This window comes from Microcaecilia unicolor, chromosome 14 (assembly GCF_901765095.1).
Source record: "Microcaecilia unicolor chromosome 14, aMicUni1.1, whole genome shotgun sequence".
In the NCBI taxonomy this organism is placed as follows: Eukaryota; Metazoa; Chordata; class Amphibia; order Gymnophiona; family Siphonopidae; genus Microcaecilia; species Microcaecilia unicolor.
Window position 1 is genome coordinate 53,748,099 of NC_044044.1, and position 22,876 is coordinate 53,770,974.

Consider the following 22,876-nt stretch of genomic DNA (forward strand, 5'->3'; position numbering starts at 1 on the left):
TATAGAATAGGGTCATTTACTTGTCCAGCTGCCTCTAGTTGCGTGCCAGCATTTACACCAGGTGTAGGTGAAAGTGCTCGCACCCAAAGATAGGCATGAGATCTGTGCTAATCTACTATTCTGCAAAGGATGCAGATCTTCCCGGTGCCTAACATTGGCCGCCATTTACTGAATTCCCCCTTTATGTTTAAACTTGAATGCTTTGTTTAAAATTTGAATAAAATGTTCAAATAAAAACAAACAAAAAAAGATCTTCTGCTGGAACTTCCATATTCCTGCTTGTGAAGACTGATATCCTTCCCCATCTTAACATCTAATTATTTGTCTTCTTCCAATAGGACTCAGAGAAGATGGAGAGAATCTCGTTGTGTTGTCTCTTCTTTATGATGATCTCAGGAACCATGACCTCTACAGGTGGGTATTTGTCACTGAGAGCCCCAAACACATTATAAGTGAAACTTGGATCCATGATCAAAAGGATCCCATCATCCTTGATCTATGCCCCCCAGGATATAAAATCACTCATTGGACTAGGAAGGAAAACGAGGTGGTGGGATAGCTTTAATTCACCAATCCCACTTACTACTGTCACCATTGCTGAGTCCATGACAACTCATTTAGAGATTGCATCAATTAGGATCCATAGCAAATCCCTGTCTGACCATCTGACCTGTGTCTTGTTCTATAGACCTCCAGGGAACTGGAATGAAAGTCAGTCAAACTTCATGGACTTAATTTCAAATACTTGTACTACCAACTCTAATATACTGATTTTAGGTGACATCAACCTCCACCTTGAAGACCTGAATTCTACAGATGCACAGGAATGCATGGAATTCCTTAACTCATGTGATCTTAAATGGCCGAGCATGAATCCAACTCATATTAAAGGACACACACTTGACTTACTATCGTATAAACTGTCTGTTGACCAAAACGTGATTATATCAGATTCCAAATGGACAGAAATTCCTTGGTCCGACCCTATAAATTATACTTATCTCTTTTATGGCGCAATAAGGGTTTATTTCATACCCAAGAACAAACAACCTATACTACCAGGGGCCATATTGATCCCATCTCATTTTGGCAACAGATATACCATAACGGATGGTCAACTCAGACGAACTCCTTAAACTTCCTTTCTGAATGGGATATAAAATGCAGAAACATACTAGACATAATAGCACTCTTACGCACAAGAACTTCATATAGACTTAAACCTGTTCCATGGTTTAATGACGATCTGAAAAAATTAAAAAAACAAACCAGTAAGTTTGAACGAGCATGGACAAAAAAGAAAGATGATAAAACACTTAATTCATGGAAACAAGTTCAAAGGAAGTATAAATATGCAATAAGACAAGCCAAAAGGACCTATTATAAAACCAAACTAGGTCCAGATCTTAAAGCCACAAAGAAAATATTCCAAATTGTACATAAACTTCTGGATACTACCTCGGTCACCACAACTAAGTCTGACATCCCATCTGCAGATGAACTCGCCAAATACTTTAATGAAAAAATTGTTAAACTACGAAATAACCTTCCTCAGAGCACTATCAATTTTGAAAACTTCATTACTGGTCTAGATCCATCCTCAGGAGAACACCCAGCGGATCGAGTCTAGTTAAATTTTGCTCTCCTCAATACTGATTCAATTACCAGTGCAGTCAATACAATACTCATTGCACCCTAGACACCTGTCCCAGTTATTTATTAAAATTCGCACCTGATTGTTTATTGCAGATCTCACTTCCTACGTGAATTTCATGCTTTAACTAGGTCTTTTCTCTAAAGGAAATGGCAACATCCTACGTACCCCAATTCCAAAAGATACGAAGAAAAAAAAAACCCAAGTGATATCACCAACTACCGCCCTGTAGCTTCTATTCCATTAGTAGTTAAGTTGATGGAAAGTATGGTAACCAAATAGCTTGCCAATTACATAGATAAATTCTCTATATTACATGAATCACAATCAGGATTTTGCCCCCATCATAGCACTGAAACAGTGTTAATCACCCTTCTAGCCAGATTTAGGCAGGAAATAGCAATTGGCAAAAATGTACTTCTCCAATTCGATATGTCTAGTGCATTTGATATGGTTGATCATAATATATTACTAAGAGGGGCTCATTTTCAAAGCCCGTAGCCTTCCAAAGTTCCATAGAAAATATGCCTCCAAGACTCCTGGATTACTTCGGGATTGGTGGTAATGTAATCAATTGGATTAAGGGTTTCCTTACCAACCGATCTTATCAAGTGAAATCAAATTTAAATTTATCACCCCCATGGAAAACAGATTGCGGAGTACCTCAAGGATCGCCATTATCACTAACCCTTTTCAACCTAATGATGACTCCACTAGCCAAGGCCTTATCCACTCAGGGCCTCAACCCTTTCATCTATGCAGACGATGTTACAATATTCATCCCCTTCAAACATGATCTGTCAGAAATCACCAACAAAATTAACCTTGGCTTGCATACCATGAACTCATGGGCAAAAGCATTCAAGCTCAAATTAAATGAAGATAAAACTCATTGCCTCATCCTTTCATCCCGCTACAACTTAAATATTCCCTTGAACCTAACTACCTCAGACTACACTCTCCCTATCTCAGATAATTTGAAAATCCTCAGTGTTATTATTGACAGGAACCTCACATTCGAGAACCAAGTTAATTCTACAATCAAGAAAATGTTCCTCTCAATGTGGAAACTTAAAAGAGTGAAACCGTTCTTCCCGAGAGCTATATTTTGCAATCTGATAAAATCAATGGTCCTCAGCCATGCCGACTACTCTAACGGAATTTATGCCGGATGCAAAGAAAATCTTATAAAGAAGCTTCAAATGGCTCAAAATACTGCAGCCAGACTTGTATTTGGAAGACCATGATTCGACAGGGCCACACCCCTTCGTGAAAAATTACATTGGCTACCAATCAGAGAGCGTGTTACTTTTAAAATTTGTACCCTAGTTCATAAAATTATTTACGGTGATGCCCCAGGATATATGTCTGACCTCATAGACCTACCGACGAGAAACTCAATCAGATCATCACGTTCCTTTTTAAATCTCCGCCACCCTAGTTGTAAAGGACTCAAATACAAATCAGTTCATGGATCCAGCTTTTCATATATAAGTACACAACTCTGAAGTGCACTCCCAAAGGCTGTGAAAATTTTGTACGACTACCTCACTATCCGGAAATCACTAGACTTTCCTGTTCAAAAAAGCATATCCTAATGATCCAACTTAAATACCTGAATCCAACAACTCAAATAGACCCAAATGTGATACGAACTTAATGAACTTTACATAACCTTACTCTGTTTCCTAATTTGTCTGTACATATCTATTTCATTTAATAACAGCACTCTATATTTGTTCATAACTGGACGAGGCTTTCACCCCACGGCTCTATGAAAGCCACATTGAGCCTGCAAATAGATGGGAAAATGTGGGGTACAAATGTAACCACTACCATAGCCCTTACAGGTGAAGGGGGGCACCTAGATGTGGGTACAGTGGGTTGTGGTGGGTTTTGGAGGGCTCGCTGTTTCCTCCACAAACGTAACAGGTAGGGGGGGGGGGAATTGGTCTGGGTCCACCTGCCTGAAGTGCACTGCACCCACTAAAACTGCTCCAGGGACCTGAGTATGACATCTGAGTCTAGCATAGAGGCTGGCACAACATATTTTTAAAGATGTTTTTTGAGGGTGGGAGGGGGTTAGTGACCACTGGGGGAGTAAGGGGAGGTCATCCCCGATTCTCTCTGGTGGTCATCTGGTCATTTCGGGCACCTTTTTGTGCCTTGGCCGTAAGAAAATCATGACCAGGTAAAGTTGTCCAAGTATTCATCAGGGACGTCCTTGTTTCTTTCGATTATGGGTCGAGGACATCCTAATGTTAGGCACACCCAAGTCCCGCCTTCGCTACTCCTCCAATACGCCCCCTTGAACTTTGGCCGTCCCTGCGACGGAAGGCAGTTGGGGACGTCCAAAACTGGCTTTCAATTATACTGATTTGGACGAGCCTGTGAGGACGCCCATCTTCTGATTTATGTTGAAAGATGGGCATCCTTCTCTTTTGAAAATGAGCTCAATAGTGTACTAGGCTGCGTTTGGATGCCATTCTCTAAAGAACTTATGAAATGTTATAAAAGATTATAGAAAAAAATGTACAGGAATTAGAGAGAATTAAAAGTCTTTAATTACTCACTCACCATCACAGCATCAGATATCAGTTGTAAAGTTATAACAAAACTTACAAAATCTAACATCAGTACCTCTGGTAATTATAAGTAATTAGACTAATTATATAAAGAAGAGAAAAAGAAGGAAGGAGAGTTTGTTCCTCATACAAAGGTCACAGAACAAAGAGAAAGAAAGAAAGAAAGATTCTTAGATATAGAGAATTAGTTTCTATGAAGTGGGGAGAGCAAACCCCTTCGGGAAAAACCATAGGCCATTGGACGGATCTGAAACTCTCTCTCCAAGCATGCCTAGTTTTTCAGAGTTCCTTTGTCTGCAGCATGGTTTTATTGTCTGTGGTGAGCATCCACCTCTCCTCTACCCTGGACCAATCATAGGTGCTGCATATTTATTTATTTATTACATTTATACCCCACACTTTCCCACAAAAGGAGGTAGAATGCGACTTACATAATAAACAAAATACAATTGTTAGAGTCAGTAAGGAGAATAATACAAACTGTAATGTAACATAGAAATAGACGGCTCTGAGAATGTGAGAGTTAACATGGGAAGGAGTAATGAAGATAAGATAAAGAGGTAAGGTGTAGGAAGGAGGACTGGGAGAGTATGGAGTAGTTAGGGTGACATGGTGAAGATTTTTTTTTTTTGTTACATTTGTACCCCGCGCTTTCCCACTCATGGAAGGCTCAATGCGGCTTACATGGGGCAATGGAGGATTAAGAGACTTGCCCAGAGTCACAAGGAGCTGCCTGTGCCTGAGGTAGGAATTGAACTCAGTTCCTCAGTTCCCCAGGACCAAAGTCCACCACCCTAACCACTAGGCCACTCCTCATATAGATTTTGTCATAACAAGAGTGATGTATATGAGTTAGGCCGGGTCGTTTGGGTAAGCTTGCTTGAAGAGATGGGTTTTCAACATTTTCCTAAAAGGAAGATAGTGATTAATTGCTCTGATGGATCTTGGTAATGCGTTCCAAAGCTGGCTGCCCAGAAAGGAAAAGCTGGATGCATAGATGGTTCTGTATTTGATTCCTTTGCAAGTGGGAAGGTGTAAATTAAGATAAGTACGTGAAAACACTGAGATGTTTCTGACAGGGAGGTCGATAAGGTTACTCATGTAATTAAGGGATTCTCCGTGTATGATCTTATGAATCATTGTATGTACTTTGAAGGTTATTCTTTCCCTGATGGGGAGCCAGTGAAGCTTCTCTCGAAGAGATGTTGCGCTATCGAATTTGGATTTGCCAAAGATAAGTCTGGCCGCAGTGTTCTGGGAAGTCTGAAGTTTCTTCAGGATTTGGGTCTTACATCCAGTGAAGACACTGTTGCAGTGGTCTACATGGGTCAATACCGTGGACTGTACTAGGTTCCGGAAGGTGTCCAGGGGAAGATATGATTTCACTCGTTTTAGCATCCACATCATGTTAAACATTTTCTTTGTGATGGATTTGACATGATTTTCGAAAGATAAATGGTTGTCAATCATCACTCCAAGGATTTTTAGGTTGTCAGATATGGAGAGCTTAACGTCTGGGATGCTAAGAGTAGTCGGGAGGGGTGGGGAGTAATGAGATGAGAGAATTAGGAACTGAGTTTTCTCTTTGTTTAATTTCATCTTGAAGGCATTGGCCCAAGAGGTTAGGATAGCCATACCAGTAGTTATTGTGTCGGAGATTTCAGATAAACTGGAGACTTATAATTGGGGCTTTCATATGTGCTGGAAGCTTGCAATTGGTGTCCTTGCCATTCTTGCTTTCAGTAAATTACATTTGTAACAAGATATACCAGGTGTCTTAGTTGCCAGTTGCCTTAGCAACATTTTCACCATCAGAGCATGTGACCAGCCAGAAATTCCTTCATGTGGCTGACAGGAAAAGAGAGATGGGGGATGGGAAATAGTGCCTGAAGTAAAACTTTATAGCTTATGGCTAAAATTATAGACAATAGTATATACGGGAACTTATTTTGTACCCGAGGCAATGGAGGGTTAAGTAACTTGCCTAGAGTCACAATGAGCTGCAGTGGTAATTAAACACAGTTCTCCAGGATCAAAGTCCGCTGCACTGACCACTAGGCTACTTTTCCACTCCAACAAGTTTGCTGCCCGGGGGTGGGGGAGGGTGGCGTATAGCAGGGCATTTGCTGTGATCTTATGGGCCAGAGGGGTTGAAAAGAACACCCACACATCCAGGAGAAAGAGAAAGATACTGTACTATACTATACAGTACTTCTATTCTGCAAAACACCTGACCAGTTCGTTGTGGATTACATAAAGAAGACTGGATCAAAACTTTCCAGGAACTACAATAAATTTCAAAAATAAAACAAAATTAAACTCAAACTCCTCAAATAGCCACACTTTTATCGATTTCTGAAAGGTTAAGTAATTCGAGAGAGTGTGAATTTACAGAGACAGAAGATGCCAACGTACTACAGCCTGATAATATAAAGAAGAATTGAATACAGATTTATATCTAAGCTGTTTGATTGAAGGAAACTGTTGCAACATCAATTTACGCATAGAATAAGAGGAATTAGAACAAAACAAATTTGTCCAATCAGTAAGATAAAAAGGGGCTAACCCAGTTAACACTTTGTAAACAAAAGAGTAAAGTTTAAACTGATCCCTGGCTTCAATCGGAAGCCAGTAAAGCTTCCTAAGAAGTGGAGTAGCAAATTCAAATCTAGAAACTTAAAATATAAGATGTGCTGCAGTATTCTGTACCAATTATATTCTACTCCCAAATTTTCATAGACAGCCAACACATACAATATTACAAGAATCCAATCTGCTTAGAACTAATGCTTGAACCAGCAATCTTTAAATTCAGCAAATCCAAAAAAAATTTCGAATTATTTATTTATTTATTGCATTTGTATCCCACATTTTCCCACCTTTTTGCAGGTTCAGTGTGGCTTACAATATGAGTTAAATGTTGGAAATTACAGATTGGTTATGGATTACATTGTGCAGAATTATGCGAAACAATTGAGGTGTCGTTAAGGAATGTAACAATGGAGCACAAACATTGAAACTTTGGAAGGAAACAATGGGAGCTTAGAGGGCGATAAAAAGGCATGAAGACATATGGTATATATCTTTCTGTGAGTAAGGTATGAATGATGTGATAATACGGGAATGAGAGTTCAGAGGTGAATGTATGATGCATTAGTGAACAGTAAGTGTGGACTTTGTGTTTTGGTTCTTTCCGTAAATCTTTTCGAAAAGAATTACTCTTTACATATTGTAAAGAAAGATTTTTGTACAGTCTGGAGGACCGTAGTCCACTGCATCAACAAAAGCCAAAGAAAGGAGTAGTGTGACCAGCAGGGCTCTTCCATAAAGAAACAGCAGGACGAGGAATATAATGAATAAAACCTTTATTCTTCAGGGTCCTGATGAACAAAGGTTTTATTCATTATATTCTTCATCCTGCTGTTTCTTTACGGAAGAGCCCTGCTGGCTACACCACTCCTTTCTTTGGCTGTACAATCTGTTTAACATGATTTGAAAAGGTCAATAAACTATCTACTTCAACTGCTAAGATTTGTGAAGAATTCTCAAAAAGAAAAGAAACAGTTCCTATTTGAAAATTATGGAAGGCAGCAGAGGTGGTCACAAAGAGCAGTCCTTGATTGGAGAGAAAGGTCACACCCTAGCTGGCCCATCAGGACAGAGATAGTAAGAATAATCAGGAAATGACAGTAGGTAGACAAAGGAAAGCTTGGTTGAGAAAGGGAGGAAGTCTTTGTAGGAGAATAGACCACTAATGCCAAGTTTTATACAAACAAGCAGGGGTGACTGCATTATATGTGGGTCTACAATTTGAATGCATTTGGTACAATATGTTCATGGACAAAACGTATCCAATGAATGCGGTGGTCAGATCAAAATGAACAACAAAGTGGTTAGACCAAGAAACCAGAGTGGTCAGAAAGTTTGACAAGCAAGGAGATGAACTGAAGTGGGTCAGAACCAAATCCATGGTATGACCTGCTTGATGGATGGGAGCGACACCCACTGATGAAAATCAAGATCCAAAAGAAAAGAAAGGAAAGGAGACACTTTCAGGTGGGAGGGGACATCAACGTGGACATGTAGGGCTAGATTCTATGTATTGCACCTCGATCTCTGCGTTGAAATCAAAGCATATTTTGTAAAGTACATTTTAATTTAGGCTTATGTTGTAGAATACTGTTTATTTACACCTTATATGTGTGTAAACAAAGAAACTGACACCTATTATAAAGAAGAATAATCAAAAGATTTTTATTTTTTCAACTGTCCTCCGTTGGACAGAGGCAGCATGAGAACATCACGCTGGAAGCAAAGTATACTTACACAATATATTTTTAGCAATAATACAGAGATATATGTTTGCTCAGCAGTAATACAGAGATATATGTTTGCTTTGCTTTGCTTAAGATACATATCTTCTCCTCAGTTTAAATACACTTACATTCATACTGCACCCAATGTGCACGTCAGCAACCCTTTTCTTTGAAGCTTGTTCTCACATTTCTTATCTACAAATGTCTGCAAGCAACATTCCTTCTGTTACCCTTACACAGACTCCCTGTCTCTGTTTCACACCAGGCTGCTCAAGGTTGTTTCTATGACTCCCTTATTGTTTTCACAGGTTTGTGACTCATATCTCTTTTGCCTTAATACTTGCACTTCACTGACCATAGGAACTTTATACTGTTCAACTGTTTCTCATTATATTTATGCAGCATGTTTATTATTATTAACAATACATTGAGTGCTGCTCCACGTGACCAAATTTCATGGTCAATTATGCCAACTAAAACCTGGGTGTAAATCCCGATGCCTAAATTATGCGTGGAGTGGGTGTATTCTATAACAACGTGCATAGATTTTACAAATGCCCACAACCTGCCCATTACACACCCACTTTTCAACTATGCGACTTAGAATTTACATGCACCACGTTACAGAATACGCTTAGCAAGTAACGCACATAAATTTTGCTTGTTAACATCCAGTTTTCAGTGCTGATTAGCTGTTAACTAATTAAGTTATGCACATTGTTTTGGAATATGTTTCAATTTACAAGTGGAAATCGAGGCACAATGTATTAAATCCCGGGGATAAAGTCCCCCAAAATCAGGATATTGGGATATTTGATCTTGGCATCTGCCAAAGCCTGGTTACAAAGGCACCACTGGTTTGCGGTAGGTGAAGGAGTGCAGTAAAAGAGAGAAAGATATATCAGACAAGAAAATGAAATCTTTACAATAAGTGTCTCAGAGTACGGCAAAGGAGAAATTAGACCTTACCTGCTAATTTGCTTTCCTTTAATCCCTCCGGACCGGCCCAGGATTGGACTGATGGGTTGTGCACGCCTTCCAGCAGGTTGGGAGACTGAGAAAAAAACTCTGACTCTAGCGAGCCAATAGGAGCCCTGGTCATGTGACCCTAGCCTCAGTATTTGATTAACAAAGCAGAAAAAAGGGAAGAAGACAGTCTGTGCCCCGAGGAATTCAAGCAACCAGGGAGCACATATTGGAAACGTGCTCTAACAAAGGCTCACTGACAACTCTCACCAGAGCAGCGGTATGGCCTTATCATCATGGCTCACCGAAAACCCTAACCAGAGAATCGGTATGGCCGAACTGTAATGGCTCACCACATACTCTAACCAGAGCAGCGGTATGGCCTGACTGCATTGGCTCACCACGTACCCGTACCAGGGCAGCGGTATGGCCTAACTGAAAAGGCTCACCACGTACCCTTACCAGGGCAGCGGTATGGCCTGAAAAGGGGAGCAATGATTTCTCTTAATTTTTTTTTTTTTTAATCATCATTTATATTTTCAAACATATATGTAACCAGCAAAAAAAACAGCTCTGCAAACAAATAAACTGAACATCCAAATACAGACAGAAAGATAGCCCAAGGGAGGGGCCTGGGCCGGTCCGGAGGGATTAAAGGAAAGCAAATTAGCAGGTAAGGTCTAATTTCTCCTTCCTTAGCATCCCTCCGGACCGGCCCAGGATTGGACTGATGGGACGTAACAAAGCAGTAGTCCTACGGGAGGGACCCCAGCAAGCCCGCTGAAAGTACCCGTGACGCAAAGACCGCCTCCTGTCGACACTGAACATCAAGCCTGTAATGTTTAGAAAAGGAATGGAGAGAAGACCAAGTTGCTGCCTTACAGATCTCCACCGGTGGAACCAAAGAGCACTCGGCCCAGGACGCTGCCTGCCCTCTAGTTGAATGAGCTTTAACAGAGTCCGGGACTGGTTTACCTGCCAAAAGGTAGGCTGACGCTATCATTTCTTTGATCCACCTAGACAATGTGGGCTTGGAAGCCGACAACCCCTTACGATGACCAGCCACCAGAAGAAAAAGACGGTCCGTGCGACAAAACTCCTCCGTAACAGCGAGATACCTTTTAAGCACTCTCCTAACATCCAGAGTATGCAACTGTCTCTGCTCCTGATTCCCTGTGGCTGACCCCAGAACAGGAAGAAAAACTGACTGGGCCAGATGGAAACGGGACACAACCTTAGGCAAAAAGGAAGGAACCGGACGAAGAACCACTCGCTCCTTAGAAAATTCCAGAAAAGGAGATCTACATGAAAAAGCTTGCAACTCTGAAACTCGTCGCGCAGAGGCAATAGCCACCAAAAACACTGTCTTAAGCGTCAAATCCTTCAAAGAACACGATCGCAAAGGTTCAAATGGGGGTTTTGTCAGCGTGGTAAGAACCAGGTTAAGATCCCACGATGGGAAAAATGATCTGACTGGAGGGCGAAGAAGACTGACACCCCTCAAAAAACGGACCACATCGGGAAGACTAGTCCAAGACTTACCCCGAATCCTACCTCTGAAGCAGGAAAGAGCTGCTGCCTGCACCTTAAGAGAAGAAAGCGACAGCCCTTTATCAAATCCTCTCTGCAGGAAATCTAACATCTGAGCTACGGACGCCCAAAAAGGAAGAATACCAAACTCCGCACACCAGGCCTCAAAAATTCTCCAAGTGCGAATATAGTTGAGAGAGGTGGAACGCCGCCGACACCGAAGCATGGTGGAAATCACTGTCGCTGAAAAACCCCGCTTAGCTAGACGGGCTCGTTCAAGAGCCAAGCCGTAAGACAAAATCGAGCCGGATCTGGATGCGGAACTGGCCCTTGCTCCAGTAAAGTCTTGTGAAGTGGAAGGGGAGACGCCACCAACAGACGTTGTAGATCCGCGTACCAAGGCCGTCGAGGCCAGTCTGGTGCCACCAGAACTACCGGTCCCCCGTGTTCCTCTATCCTCTGTAGGAGACGACCTATCAGCGGCCACGGAGGAAACGCGTAAAGAAGGCCCGAGGGCCAGTGCTGTAAGAGAGCGTCTACTCCTTCTGCCCTTGCATCCTTTCGGCGACTGAAGAATCGAGAGACCTTTGAGTTGAGACTGGTGGCAAAAAGATCCAGAACTGGAGTGCCCCAGCGGTCCACTATCAGCTGAAACGCCTGATCGCTGAGAGCCCATTCTCCCGGGTCGAGAGTGTGACTGAAAAAATCGGCTTGAACGTTCTCCACTCCTGCTACATGCGATGCTGAGATGGCTGACAGATGAACTTCCGCCCAGGCTAGCAGACTCTCCGCCTCCCGACACAAGAGGCGACACCTCGTTCCTCCCTGGCGGTTGATATACGCCACTGCCGAGGCATTGTCTGACAGGACTCGTACTGCCTTGCCTGCCAGTAGAGAACTGAAATGCTGCAGCGCTAGCCTGATCGCCCTGGTCTCTAGAAAGTTGATGGACTGAACTGCTTCCAGCTGAGACCAGAGCCCCTGGGTCCATTTGCTTAGGCAATGCGCTCCCCAGCCTCGCAGACTGGCATCCATCGTTAACTGTATCCAACGAGGAGGTTCTAAAGGCATTCCTACAGTGAGATTCTTCATCCTCAGCCACCAGAACAGAGAGCTGCGCTCCCTGTTGCGAAGAGGTAACCGCATCTGTATCGAATCCCTCTGAGAGGACCACCGGGACAGAAGGGACCACTGAAGAGGACGCATGTGCAGCCTGGCCCAGGGAACTACCTCTATTGTGGCTGCCATGGAACCGAGGACCTGAAGATAATCCCGCGCTGAAGGACGGTGCTGACGAAGTAAGTTCTGAATCTGAGACCGGAGCTTTACAATCCTGCCCTGTGGCAGAAAGACACGGCCCCGAGCCGTATCGAAAACGATCCCTAGATACTCCAGAGACTGAGAAGGAATTAACCGACTCTTGGGTACATTTATTACCCAACCTAGAGACTGTAAGAACCGCATCACCTGGTCTGTGACTCGGCAACTCTCCTGATAAGACTTTGCTCTGATTAACCAGTCGTCCAGGTATGGATAAACGAGAATACCTTCCTTCCTGAGAGCCGCGGCCAGCACGACCATGACCTTGGTAAAAATGCGCGGGGCCGTCGCAAGACCGAAAGGCAGGGCGCGAAACTGGTAATGCCGCCCCAGAATTGCAAAGCGCAAGAACCTGTGGTGGGCCGGCCGAATAGGGATATGCAAGTAGGCCTCTGTGAGATCCAAGGCTGTCAAGTATTCTCCCTGGCGCACCGCGACTATGACTGAGCGAAGAGTCTCCATACGAAAACTTGAGACCCTGAGCACTCGATTGACCGCCTTGAGATCTAAAATAGGACGAAAAGAGTCTTCCTTCTTGGGAACTACAAAATAAATGGAATAGCGGCCTAGCCCGTACTCCGCAGGAGGAACTGGACAGATAGCCTGCAGATCTAAAAGCCTTCGTAGAGTGTCCCGAACCGCCCTCGCCTTGAGAGGAGAGCGACAGGGAGACACCAGAAAAGCGTCTGAAATAGGCCTTGCGAACTCTAAGGCATAACCGTCTCGAATAATCTCCAGGACCCACTGATCCGAAGTGATGTGGGCCCACCTCTGATAGAACTGAGAGAGACGAGCTCTGACAGGAACCAGAGGAGAGGCCCTCGCACCTTCATTGGGAAGAACGACTCTGGGCTCGAAAACCTGGATTGGAAAACCCTGCTCCTCTGCGAGGACCCCGAAAGGACTGAGTCCTATTGCCAAAACGAGTCCTAGGAGGCTGATAACCGCGACCAGCTGAAAATCTACGGAAGCCTCTCACTGAACTCCTACCAGAAAAAGACCCTCGGTTGGCTAGACGAGGCCTATCCTGTGGTAGACGAGGAACTTTGGCATCCCCTAAGGAATTAACCAGCTTATCTAATTCTTCTCCAAACAAGAAAGAACCTTTAAAGGGAAACTTGCTCAACTTTGACTTGGAGGCCGCATCCGCCGACCAACCCTTCAACCACAAAGACCGGCAAGCAGCGACCCCCAGAGCCAAGGACTTAGAAGATGCTCGCAGCAGATAGAAAAGCTGCCCCCGTCTCAATTCGAGCTATCTCCAAATCGATAGCTTGCAGATCATTCGACGTCCTGTCCAAGACTCTCTCTGCCCATCTAAAGCAGGCTCTAGCCACCAAAGAGCCACAAATGGCAGCCTGTACTGCCAATGAAGAAACGTCAAAACCTGACTTAAGCAGAGAATCTAGCCTTCTATCCTGGACATCCCGCAGCGCCGTGCCTCCATCCATGGGCACCGTATTGCGCTTAGCCACTGCTGACACCACTGCATCCACCACCGGGACCTTAAGCATAGCTTTATCTGCTTCTGGAATCTGATAAAGACGAGACATAGATCTAGTCGGACGAAAAGCCGCATCTGGGATCTCCCATTGCGCTTTAATGACATCCCAGATGTCCTGATGCATGGGAAATGTTTTAGCTGCGGATCTAGACCCCTTGATCAAAAAGTCTACCTTACGGGTCTGAGGAACTGGAGGAAGATTGTCAAAATTCAAAGTAGAGGAGACCATAGCAATAAGCTCCTGCAAATCATCTCTGTGAAAAACTCTAGCTACAGAAGGGTCATCCCCCTGGACAAAAGAAGCAGCCTCAGGATCAGAGGAAGCAAAATCAGGATCAAAGGAGGCATTGTCCATCAGATCCTCCTCCTCCTCTAAATAGGGCATCTCCTGATCCCAAAAAATCCCATGCAAATCAGCTTCCCTCGATTTCTTAGAGGGAGGAGGAGCAGGACTGGTAGTATCTCCTGCCCCCATCCCTGCATCACCTTTGTGCATCAAAAACACCTGGTACATCTGAAGCACAAACTCAGGAGGAAAACCCCCTGCCTGAGCGGGCCCAGATTGTACCAGAGCTGAGGAATTCAAATCATCAACATTTGATATAGGTAAAATCGCAGGCTGCGACCGCGAAGACGTCTCCGTAGCCGGATTCAAAATGGCCGCCGTTCGCGCCAAATCCGAGGGAACAGCGTCCTGACGCGTGCCCGAATCCTCCGGTACCACAGAAATAGACCGTGACGGAGAGGAGCTCGGCCCTGGGAAAAGCGGACCCGAAGTCAGAGAGGAACAATATTTACAAGAACCGGCGGATGAAACCCCCCGCCGCTGACAGACAGCGCAGCGCTTCAATTTCTCCGACATCGCGGAGACGCGCATGCACGCGCCGGAACGGTTCGTGCCAAAAACAAATAACAAAATTTAGCGATTAGCCAACTACACACCCGCGAAAAGAGATCTTAAAAGACTCCTGAAGAGCGACTAAAATTCTCCGAGTCTTTCTTTCCGTTCCTGTCTCTTTTTTTTTTTTTTTTTTTAATCACTGCTGCAGATACTGAAACAGATACCACAGAAACAGACACCAGAGCTGTGTGCTCGTTAAGTCTATGGGGAAGCTCTGCTTAGCTCTGACCCCCTTTTTTTTTTTTTTTTTAAACTTTAAACTGGTTGCCTCTCCCAAAGGCAACAGCCCCTTTGCTTGCCAAAAGGGGGCCCTTCCCTGAAAACTGTGATCTTTAGCAGGGAGATGGGGAGGAAAGAAAGGGGGAGGGACCCGGGACACCCGAGTATAACACCCCTGAGGCAAAAGTTAAATGCTAACAAGCCTCCAAAGAATTCCTCTGGCACAGACTAAAATAAACACCAAATTTCAGAACAGACAAAATAAAAAGTTTTGAAGATAACAAAGAGAGACTAAAGGGCTCACTTCCTACCTGCTGGGAGACTGAGAAAATACTGAGGCTAGGGTCACATGACCAGGGCTCCTATTGGCTCGCTAGAGTCAGAGTTTTTTTCTCAGTCTCCCAACCTGCTGTAAGGCGTGCACAACCCATCAGTCCAATCCTGGGCCGGTCCGGAGGGATGCTAAGGAAAGCATTTGGAATCTCCTGGACGTTTAATGTAGTTCAAAAAATTATCGCTAGGCCACCTCCCCTTCTATGTGATCTAAATTGATACAAGACCTCATATCTGGGAGCTGACAGGAAGAGTACACTCTCCTCACACCTCATGAGCTATTAGCATTTGACCATTAACACGTGAGCCCCTATCGCCACCTATTTTGTAAGCAGTAGAGACTCATGTACTAAACCTGTGCTAATTAGTTAGAATGCAGCAATGATGACACGCTGATTTGCATAGACACACCTACTATCTGCCCCAGGCACGCCTCCATTGTGAAAAAATTGAAAAAAATATTTTAGCTCGCGGTTTGTGCACACGCATGCAAAAATTACCGCAGGGTGCCTCAGCACGGTACATCATTTTAAACTGTGGTAAGTTTGTGTTAGTGCTTATCACAGCTTTGTAAAAGGACACCATAGTTACCTGCATACACTAACACTCTCAATCCCTCACCTAAATATAAACATAAGGCAAAAACATTATTTTAATATTTATTATTACATAGAAACTATTTTTTAAGCTAAACGCTTACTATTAAAGCAGAGTGGCAAACAACTATGCTTGATGTTCCCAGCCTCTCTCTCACTTGCTGTCTCTCTTTCTACCTCAGCTCTTCCCCAATGTTATGTTATCTGGTTTTATAACCCATAACCCACCAAATCTGCCAAAAAAAGGAATTCAAGGCAAGGTAACAAGAAAAACAACTGATATATAAATCAGGATGTAACAAAAACAAATTTAAACTATTAAAATAACAAAAAACAAATTATAGCAAACTCTTTACAATTAGAGAATAAATGTGTTTTTAAAGCTTTCCGAAAGGCAAAAAGATTTGTTATAGAACACTAGTAAATGAGGCCCGTTTCAGAGCAAATGAAACGGGTGCTAGCAAGGTTTTCGTCGCCAACACCCCCCCTTCCCTCCCTGGCCAACCCCTTCGTTGTTCTGCCATTGCTCCGCCCCCAACGTCATGATGTTTGACGCGAGGGCGGGGCCCGGAGCGATTCCCCCCCCCCCCCGCCTCCCTGCCTGCCAACCCCTTCGTTGTTCTGCTATTGCTCTGCCCTCGAGGGCGGGGCCCAGAGTGATTTTGGTGGCTTCACCACCACGAACCTTCGAACCTTTTTGAAGGAAGTCAGGGCTTGGCTTCACTGATGTCAGTGTCCTCAGAACGTTGAGGGTGAGTTTTATTATAGTAGATAACTGTACTGGTAAAATGTTCCAAAGACGAATAGTAGAAAACAAAAAAGATCCAGAAAATAATGTTTTAAAATGGATACCTTTAACAGATGGAAAAGTCAATAACAGGGAATTAAATGTTTTTATGTTCAGATGGACATTATTTTTTGTTTTCCTTATTTTTAATATTTTTGTGTATTTTTTATGTATTTGAAGAACACGTTCCAAAACTCACTCAGACCATTTTGTTGGTCAGTTTTGAGTTGTGCGATTAATTTTGTTAATCAAGGCAAGATTCGTTTACTGTACCTTATCCTGTGCCCGAACTCATGGACTCAGGGATCCTTTTACTAAGTTGTGGCAAAAGGGGGCCTGCACTGGCATCAGCAAGTGTTTTGGATCCTCGCTGAGGCCCCCTTTTACTGCAGCGGGTAAAAGGCTGTTTTTTTTTTTTTTAAACAAATGGTCATGTGGCAACTGAAACACTTGCTGCGTAACCATTTCAGGGGAGCACTTACCGCCACCCACTGAGGTAGCAGTAAGGGCTTCCGCGCTAACCCGGCAGTAACTAGGCAGCACGCGGCACTGCCCGATTACTGCTCGGTAAACACCAGCGCTACAAAAATTAAAATATTTTTTGTAGCGCCGGAAATGGTGTGCAGAGGGGTGTTGGGCTTATTGCCGCTTAGTAAAAGACCCCTTTAGTGAGTTTTGGCACAGAAATAAGCTACAGTAAATGAATCCTGCCTTGATGATCTAAATTAATCGCATAGCTCAACACTGACAAGAAATGGACTGAGTGAGTTTATAGCTAATGCGATTCATCCATTTTGTTACATTCTAATTTATGTAACTATTATTGATGTGCTATTTTAATATTTTATGGCCCTAATGCAGCTTAAAATGGCGTACCATGAGATGCACTCATGCGGTAACTGCCAAATTAGCGGGTGTTAATCTGGGTGTTAAAAATTGTTCTAAGTTTTCTGGAGGGGGGCAGAAAGTGGGCATTCCTGTCCTAATCAGTTAGGGATCTTTTACTAAACATAGTAACATAGTAGATGACGGCAGAAAAAGACCTGCATGGTCCATCTAGTCTGCCCAAGATAAACTCATATCTTGAATTTGTACCTGTCTTTTTCAGGGCACAGACCGTATAAGTCTGCCCAGCAGTATTTCCCGCCTCCCAACCACCAGTCCCGTCTCCCATCACCAGCTCTGGTAGAGACTGTATAAGTCTGCCCTCCCCTATCCTAGCCTCTCAACCACCAACCCCTCTTCCCCCCACCTGCTCCGCCACCCAATTTCAGCTAAGCTTCTGAGGATCCATTCTAAAGGGTTGGTGCGTAGGCAGTTGTTCCCACCCCCAGTGTGCGCCATTTGCAGCTCTACAAAAAAATCTTCTATTTTGTTAGCGCCAGGGCTTACCCGGCGGTAATCAGGCAGTGCAATGCACTGTCTGGTTACTGCCAGGTTAGCACGGTTGAGCTCTTACCGCCATCTCAATGGGTGGTGGTAAGGGCTCCCCCCCCCCAAAAAAAAAAATGGTCATGCAGTAAGTGGTTTACTTACCACACAGCCATTTCCTTTGGACAAAAAAAAAAAGGCAGCCTTTTACCCACTGCAGTAAGAAGGGTTATCAGCATGCATCAAGAACACATGCTGAAGCTAGCATAGGCCCCCTTTTACCACAGCTTAGTAAAAGGGTCCTTAGTGAAACCCTCTGCTTAGTAAAAGGACCCTTAGTGCTATCTGGTTAGTGTAGGGTTACTGTGTGAGGCCTTACCGCCTACAAAATAGGTGTCGGTAAGTGCTCATGTGGTAATTTTTTTTAATGGCCGTATGCTAATGGCAACATTAGCGTATGCATAAAAAACCACAAAGGATTCTTTACATATTAGATGGTAAGCTGCTTCAAGGTCAGCTGGTCCAAGAGTCTGCTTTTGTGAACGGAGCTAAAACTCTTTGACCGGCTGACCCTGATTCAGCTACCGAAACGCTGGCCACCATTGGGTCACGGTCTGATTAATAGAATAGCTGGAAGAAAGAGACTAGATAAGCTAAGTATTTAGCGCTCTTTTTGATAAGCAGTTATTGGTTGAAATTTATAACTTGTTTCCAAGGAGGCTTTTTGCCAATGATGAAGAAGTCCTGCTCCTTTAGTTGTTAACTCGGAGCTTCTTGAGGCTTTTTCCTCCAACTAATATGTAAAGAATCCTTTTTGGTTTTTTATGGTTACGCATTGTTTGGATTCTTTTCCCCATTTATTGTATAGTTTATAACATTAGCGTATGGCTATTAATTCAAAAAATGGAAAATCAGCCATTATACTGCTGCGGTAAAAATGGCCTTAGCCAGTGGTAAAAACTTGTGGAAGGGTGCTCCAAGACATTTTTGCTGCGGCTTAGTAAAAAGGACCCTCTTAATTTGTTTGAATTTTGTTGTAAATTTTAGTGTTTGCTGTGATTAGGAAGCAAGCAGTCCCTGGGGAAGAACTGCTGTACATTGAAAGGGGAATTTTGCAACCAGATATCTAGGCATATATGCTGTACATATTTTTTAAAGGCAATATGTATACTTATAACTTGTATTTATAACATAACCTATCTGAAACATTCCACACAAAGTTACACCTGTTCCAAGACCTTTGTGCATCTGTGTGCCAGTGGGAATCAGCATGTATGTTTGTATTTGATAAAATATATTCATGTGGTGATTCTGTCACTGTTTCATCTGTTAAATAACGTAAGCGTTGCCATATTGGGACAGACCGAAGGTCCATCAAGTACCTGGGAAGATCCTAGAACCAGTGGCGTAGCTACTTGGGCCAGGGGGGCTGGGCCCCGTAGATTTGGCCCTGGCCCCCGTCAACGACCCACTCGACCCCCCTCCCGCCGCCAGCCCTCCCCCGCCGTCGGCTACCTTTTTCTGGCGGGGGACCCCAATCCCCGCCTGCCGAGAAGGTCCTCTTTTTCTTCCGAAGGCTTCGTTCTGTTTCTGACGTCCTGCACGTTGTGGACGTCAGACTCACAGAAACAGAACGAAGCCTTGCAGATCAGCTAATCTGCAAGGCTTCGTTCTATCAGAAACAGAACGAAGCCTTTGGAGGAAGAAGAAGACCTCCTCGGCTGGCGCGGATTGGGGTCCCCCGCCAGCAAAGGTAGCCCACGGCGACGGCAGGGGAGGGTTGTCGGCAGGGGTCGTCAAAGGTGGCGGGGGGGTCAGCAATAGCAGAGGGGCTAAAATGTGCCCCCTCACCTAGGGCTCTGGCCCCCCCTCTTGCCGAAGCCTGGCTACGCCCCTGCCCAGAACAGTAAGACAGATTTTGTGCTGCTTATCCTTGCAATGGATTTTTTCTGAGTCCATCTTAATAATGACTTATGGACCTTTTTTTTTCCAAACCTTTTTAAAACCCCACTAAGCTAACTGCTTTTACTATATTCTCTGGCAATAAATTCCAGAGTTTAATTACGTATTGAATGAAGAAATATTTTCTCCAATTTCCTTTAAATTTACTACTTAGTATCTTCGTTGCGTACCCCATGGTCCTAATATTTTTGAAAAGAATAAACAAGCAACTCACATCTACCCGTTCCATTCCACACGGTATTTTATAGACCTCTATCAGATCTCCCCTCAGCCATCTCTTCTCCAAGCTGAAGAGCCCTAGCTGCTTTAGCCTTTCCTCATAGGGAAGTCGTCCCATCTCCTTAATCATTTTTGTCGCCCTTCTCTGTACCTTTTCTAATTCCATTATATTATTTTTTGAGATGTGGTAACCAGAACAGCACACGGTATTTGAGATGTGGTCACACCATGGAGCGATACAAGGGCATTATAATATTCTCATTTTTGTTTTCCATTCTTTTCCTAATAATTCCTAACATTCTGCTTACTTTCTTAGACACCTAGATACTTTTCCTGAGCAGTGACTCCTAATGTGGAACCTTGCATCATGTAGCTATAGTTTGGGTTCCTTTTTCCCCACATGCATCACTTTACACTTGCTAACATTAAACATCATCTGCCATTTGGATGCCCAGTCTCGTAAGGTCCTGTTCTAATTTTTCACAATCCTCTAACGATTTTACAACTTTGAATAACTTTGTATCTTCAGCAAATATAATTACCTCACAAGTTATTCCCATCTCTAGATCATTTATAAATAAGTTAAAAAGCAGCAGTCCCAGCACAGACCCCTGAGGAACCCCACTATCTACCCTTCTCTATTGAGAATACTGACCATTTAACCCTACTCCCTATTTTCTATCTTCTAACCAGTTTTTAATACACAATAGGACATTACCTCCTATCCTATTTTCATCAGGAGTCTTTTATGAGGTACTTTGTCAAATGCCTGTTGAAAATCCAGATACACAATATCGACCAGCTCATCTTTATCCAAACGTTTATTCACCCTTCAAAGAAATGTGTTAGAGTGGTGAGGCAAGATTTCCTTTGATTAAATTCATATTGGTGTTATCTCATTAATCCATGCCTATATATGCTCTGTAATTTTGTTCCCTGCCCTCTTGAATTATGCATATGTCTCATACAAATAGGTGCAATGCTTTCCTGGCATCAACTTTTAAGCATATATAGTCCCAAAAAAATTTTATCAGAGTCTATTTATGCATTCAAATGATATTTAACATGTTCAAATAGCTTATACATTTACACCCCAAATAGGAGAGGAGAGGAGGACAGAAGCAGCTCTTGTGGAATTTGAAGATGCTACACACAAGAGAATTAACTTGCTTTCATCTTGCTTTATTCTTTTTCAGCAGACCTGAATAAGAACGTGGTCCTTTTCCCTAAAGAATCCAGCACCTCCTATGTGATTTTGAGGCCACAGGCGACATCTTCACTTACTAGCTTCACTGTCTGTCTCAACTGCTACACTGTCCTGACTCGTGATTACAGTCTGCTCTCTATCGCGAACCCAGAAAAGTTTAATGACATCCTTATTTACATAATCAATAGCACAGCCTACTCAGTGACTGTGGGTGATGAAGAAATAGTCTTCACTGCCCCAGAAAGCCCCCTGGGCTGGAGGCACATCTGTACCAGCTGGAAGTCTTCTACCGGAGTGGTGACTCAGTGGATCAATGGCAAGCCTCTACCTAGAAAAACCTTGAAGAAAGGGTACTCTGTTGGCACACAACCAATCATTATACTGGGACAAGATCAGGATTCCTATGGGGGATCATTCGATATAAAGCAATCATGTGTAGGTGAAATAGCTGATGTCCAGATGTGGAACTTTGTTTTGTCACCCAATGAAATTCAGTTGGCCTTGGTCAATAGTTACTTGATCCAAGGCAATATCCTTAATTGGAGGTCATTGGACTATAATCTTAAAGGTGATGCCATCATCGAGGCCAAGCTAGAGGATTACACAAGTTGAGGAGGGAAAATTGATGCTCCCATGAGTTTCCTGCTGCGATATTTTTTCCCAGCAGGGTGTAAGAGCAATTAAGATTTACCAAGAAAGTTGATGATCTTCCTGTGCCTTGTAGCATCCTAGATAGCATCCATTCTACAGAAATTGGATCTGATCAATATAAAATAAACTTAAACGTTTGGCAATAATATGTAATGTACTAATTTTGGATTGAATGAATTACATATTTTGGTTTCATAATGAAGAATAAATTAAAAAATTTTCTTGGGCCAATGATCAGAAGCAAACGCAGGCGCCAGAGGCTGTTAGCGCCGTAGTAGCACCTGCATTTTCTACCACCCCATGATCAGAGCCCCCGAGCGCGTGAAACACTCTTGCGGGCTCTGAACGCAACTAGCACGCAAATGCATGCAAAGTAGGGCTTTTATCGCAAGTAGCATGCAAATGCACGCAAAATAGGGCTTTTATCGCAAGTAGCATGCAAATGCATGCGAAACCTATTCCTCCCCAATGATCATCAACCAGTGCACCAAAGATTGACTCGCTGGCCATGGCAAACCCTACACCAGCTCAGAGTTGGTGTTAGGATTTGCAGGCCATTGGGGAGGAATGGTGAGCCCGGTCTAGCATGCATTTGCATGCTAGCTGGCTCCCATTCTCCTCAATGCAGCAGCCCCGGCAGGAACCCCGGCAGCCCGACCTGACTCCCCTCCCCCCTGCAACAGGGTATTGGCGGTCCAGCATACTTCCAGCCCCCCTGACCCCCCCCCCCCCTCCCGACACAGGTTCAGGGGAGG

General features: G+C 43.6%; 1 protein-coding gene across 4 annotated transcripts in view; it reads left to right on the forward strand.

Moving 5' to 3' along the window:
- The window catches only part of LOC115458128 (C-reactive protein-like), a 34,150-nt gene extending 11,881 nt beyond the window's left edge, over nucleotides 1–22,269 (forward strand). For 2 of the 4 annotated variants that reach the window (XM_030187978.1, XM_030187977.1), the window contains 2 exons: nucleotides 339–414; nucleotides 21,460–22,269. In XM_030187978.1, the coding sequence (XP_030043838.1) occupies nucleotides 351–414; nucleotides 21,460–22,082 (687 nt within the window). In that variant the 5' untranslated portion in view covers nucleotides 339–350 and the 3' untranslated portion in view covers nucleotides 22,083–22,269. The remainder of the gene's footprint in view (nucleotides 1–338; nucleotides 415–21,459) is intronic. The other 2 variants (XM_030187980.1, XM_030187979.1) reach the window with 1 other exon arrangement.
- Nucleotides 22,270–22,876: the final 607 nt, after the last annotated feature.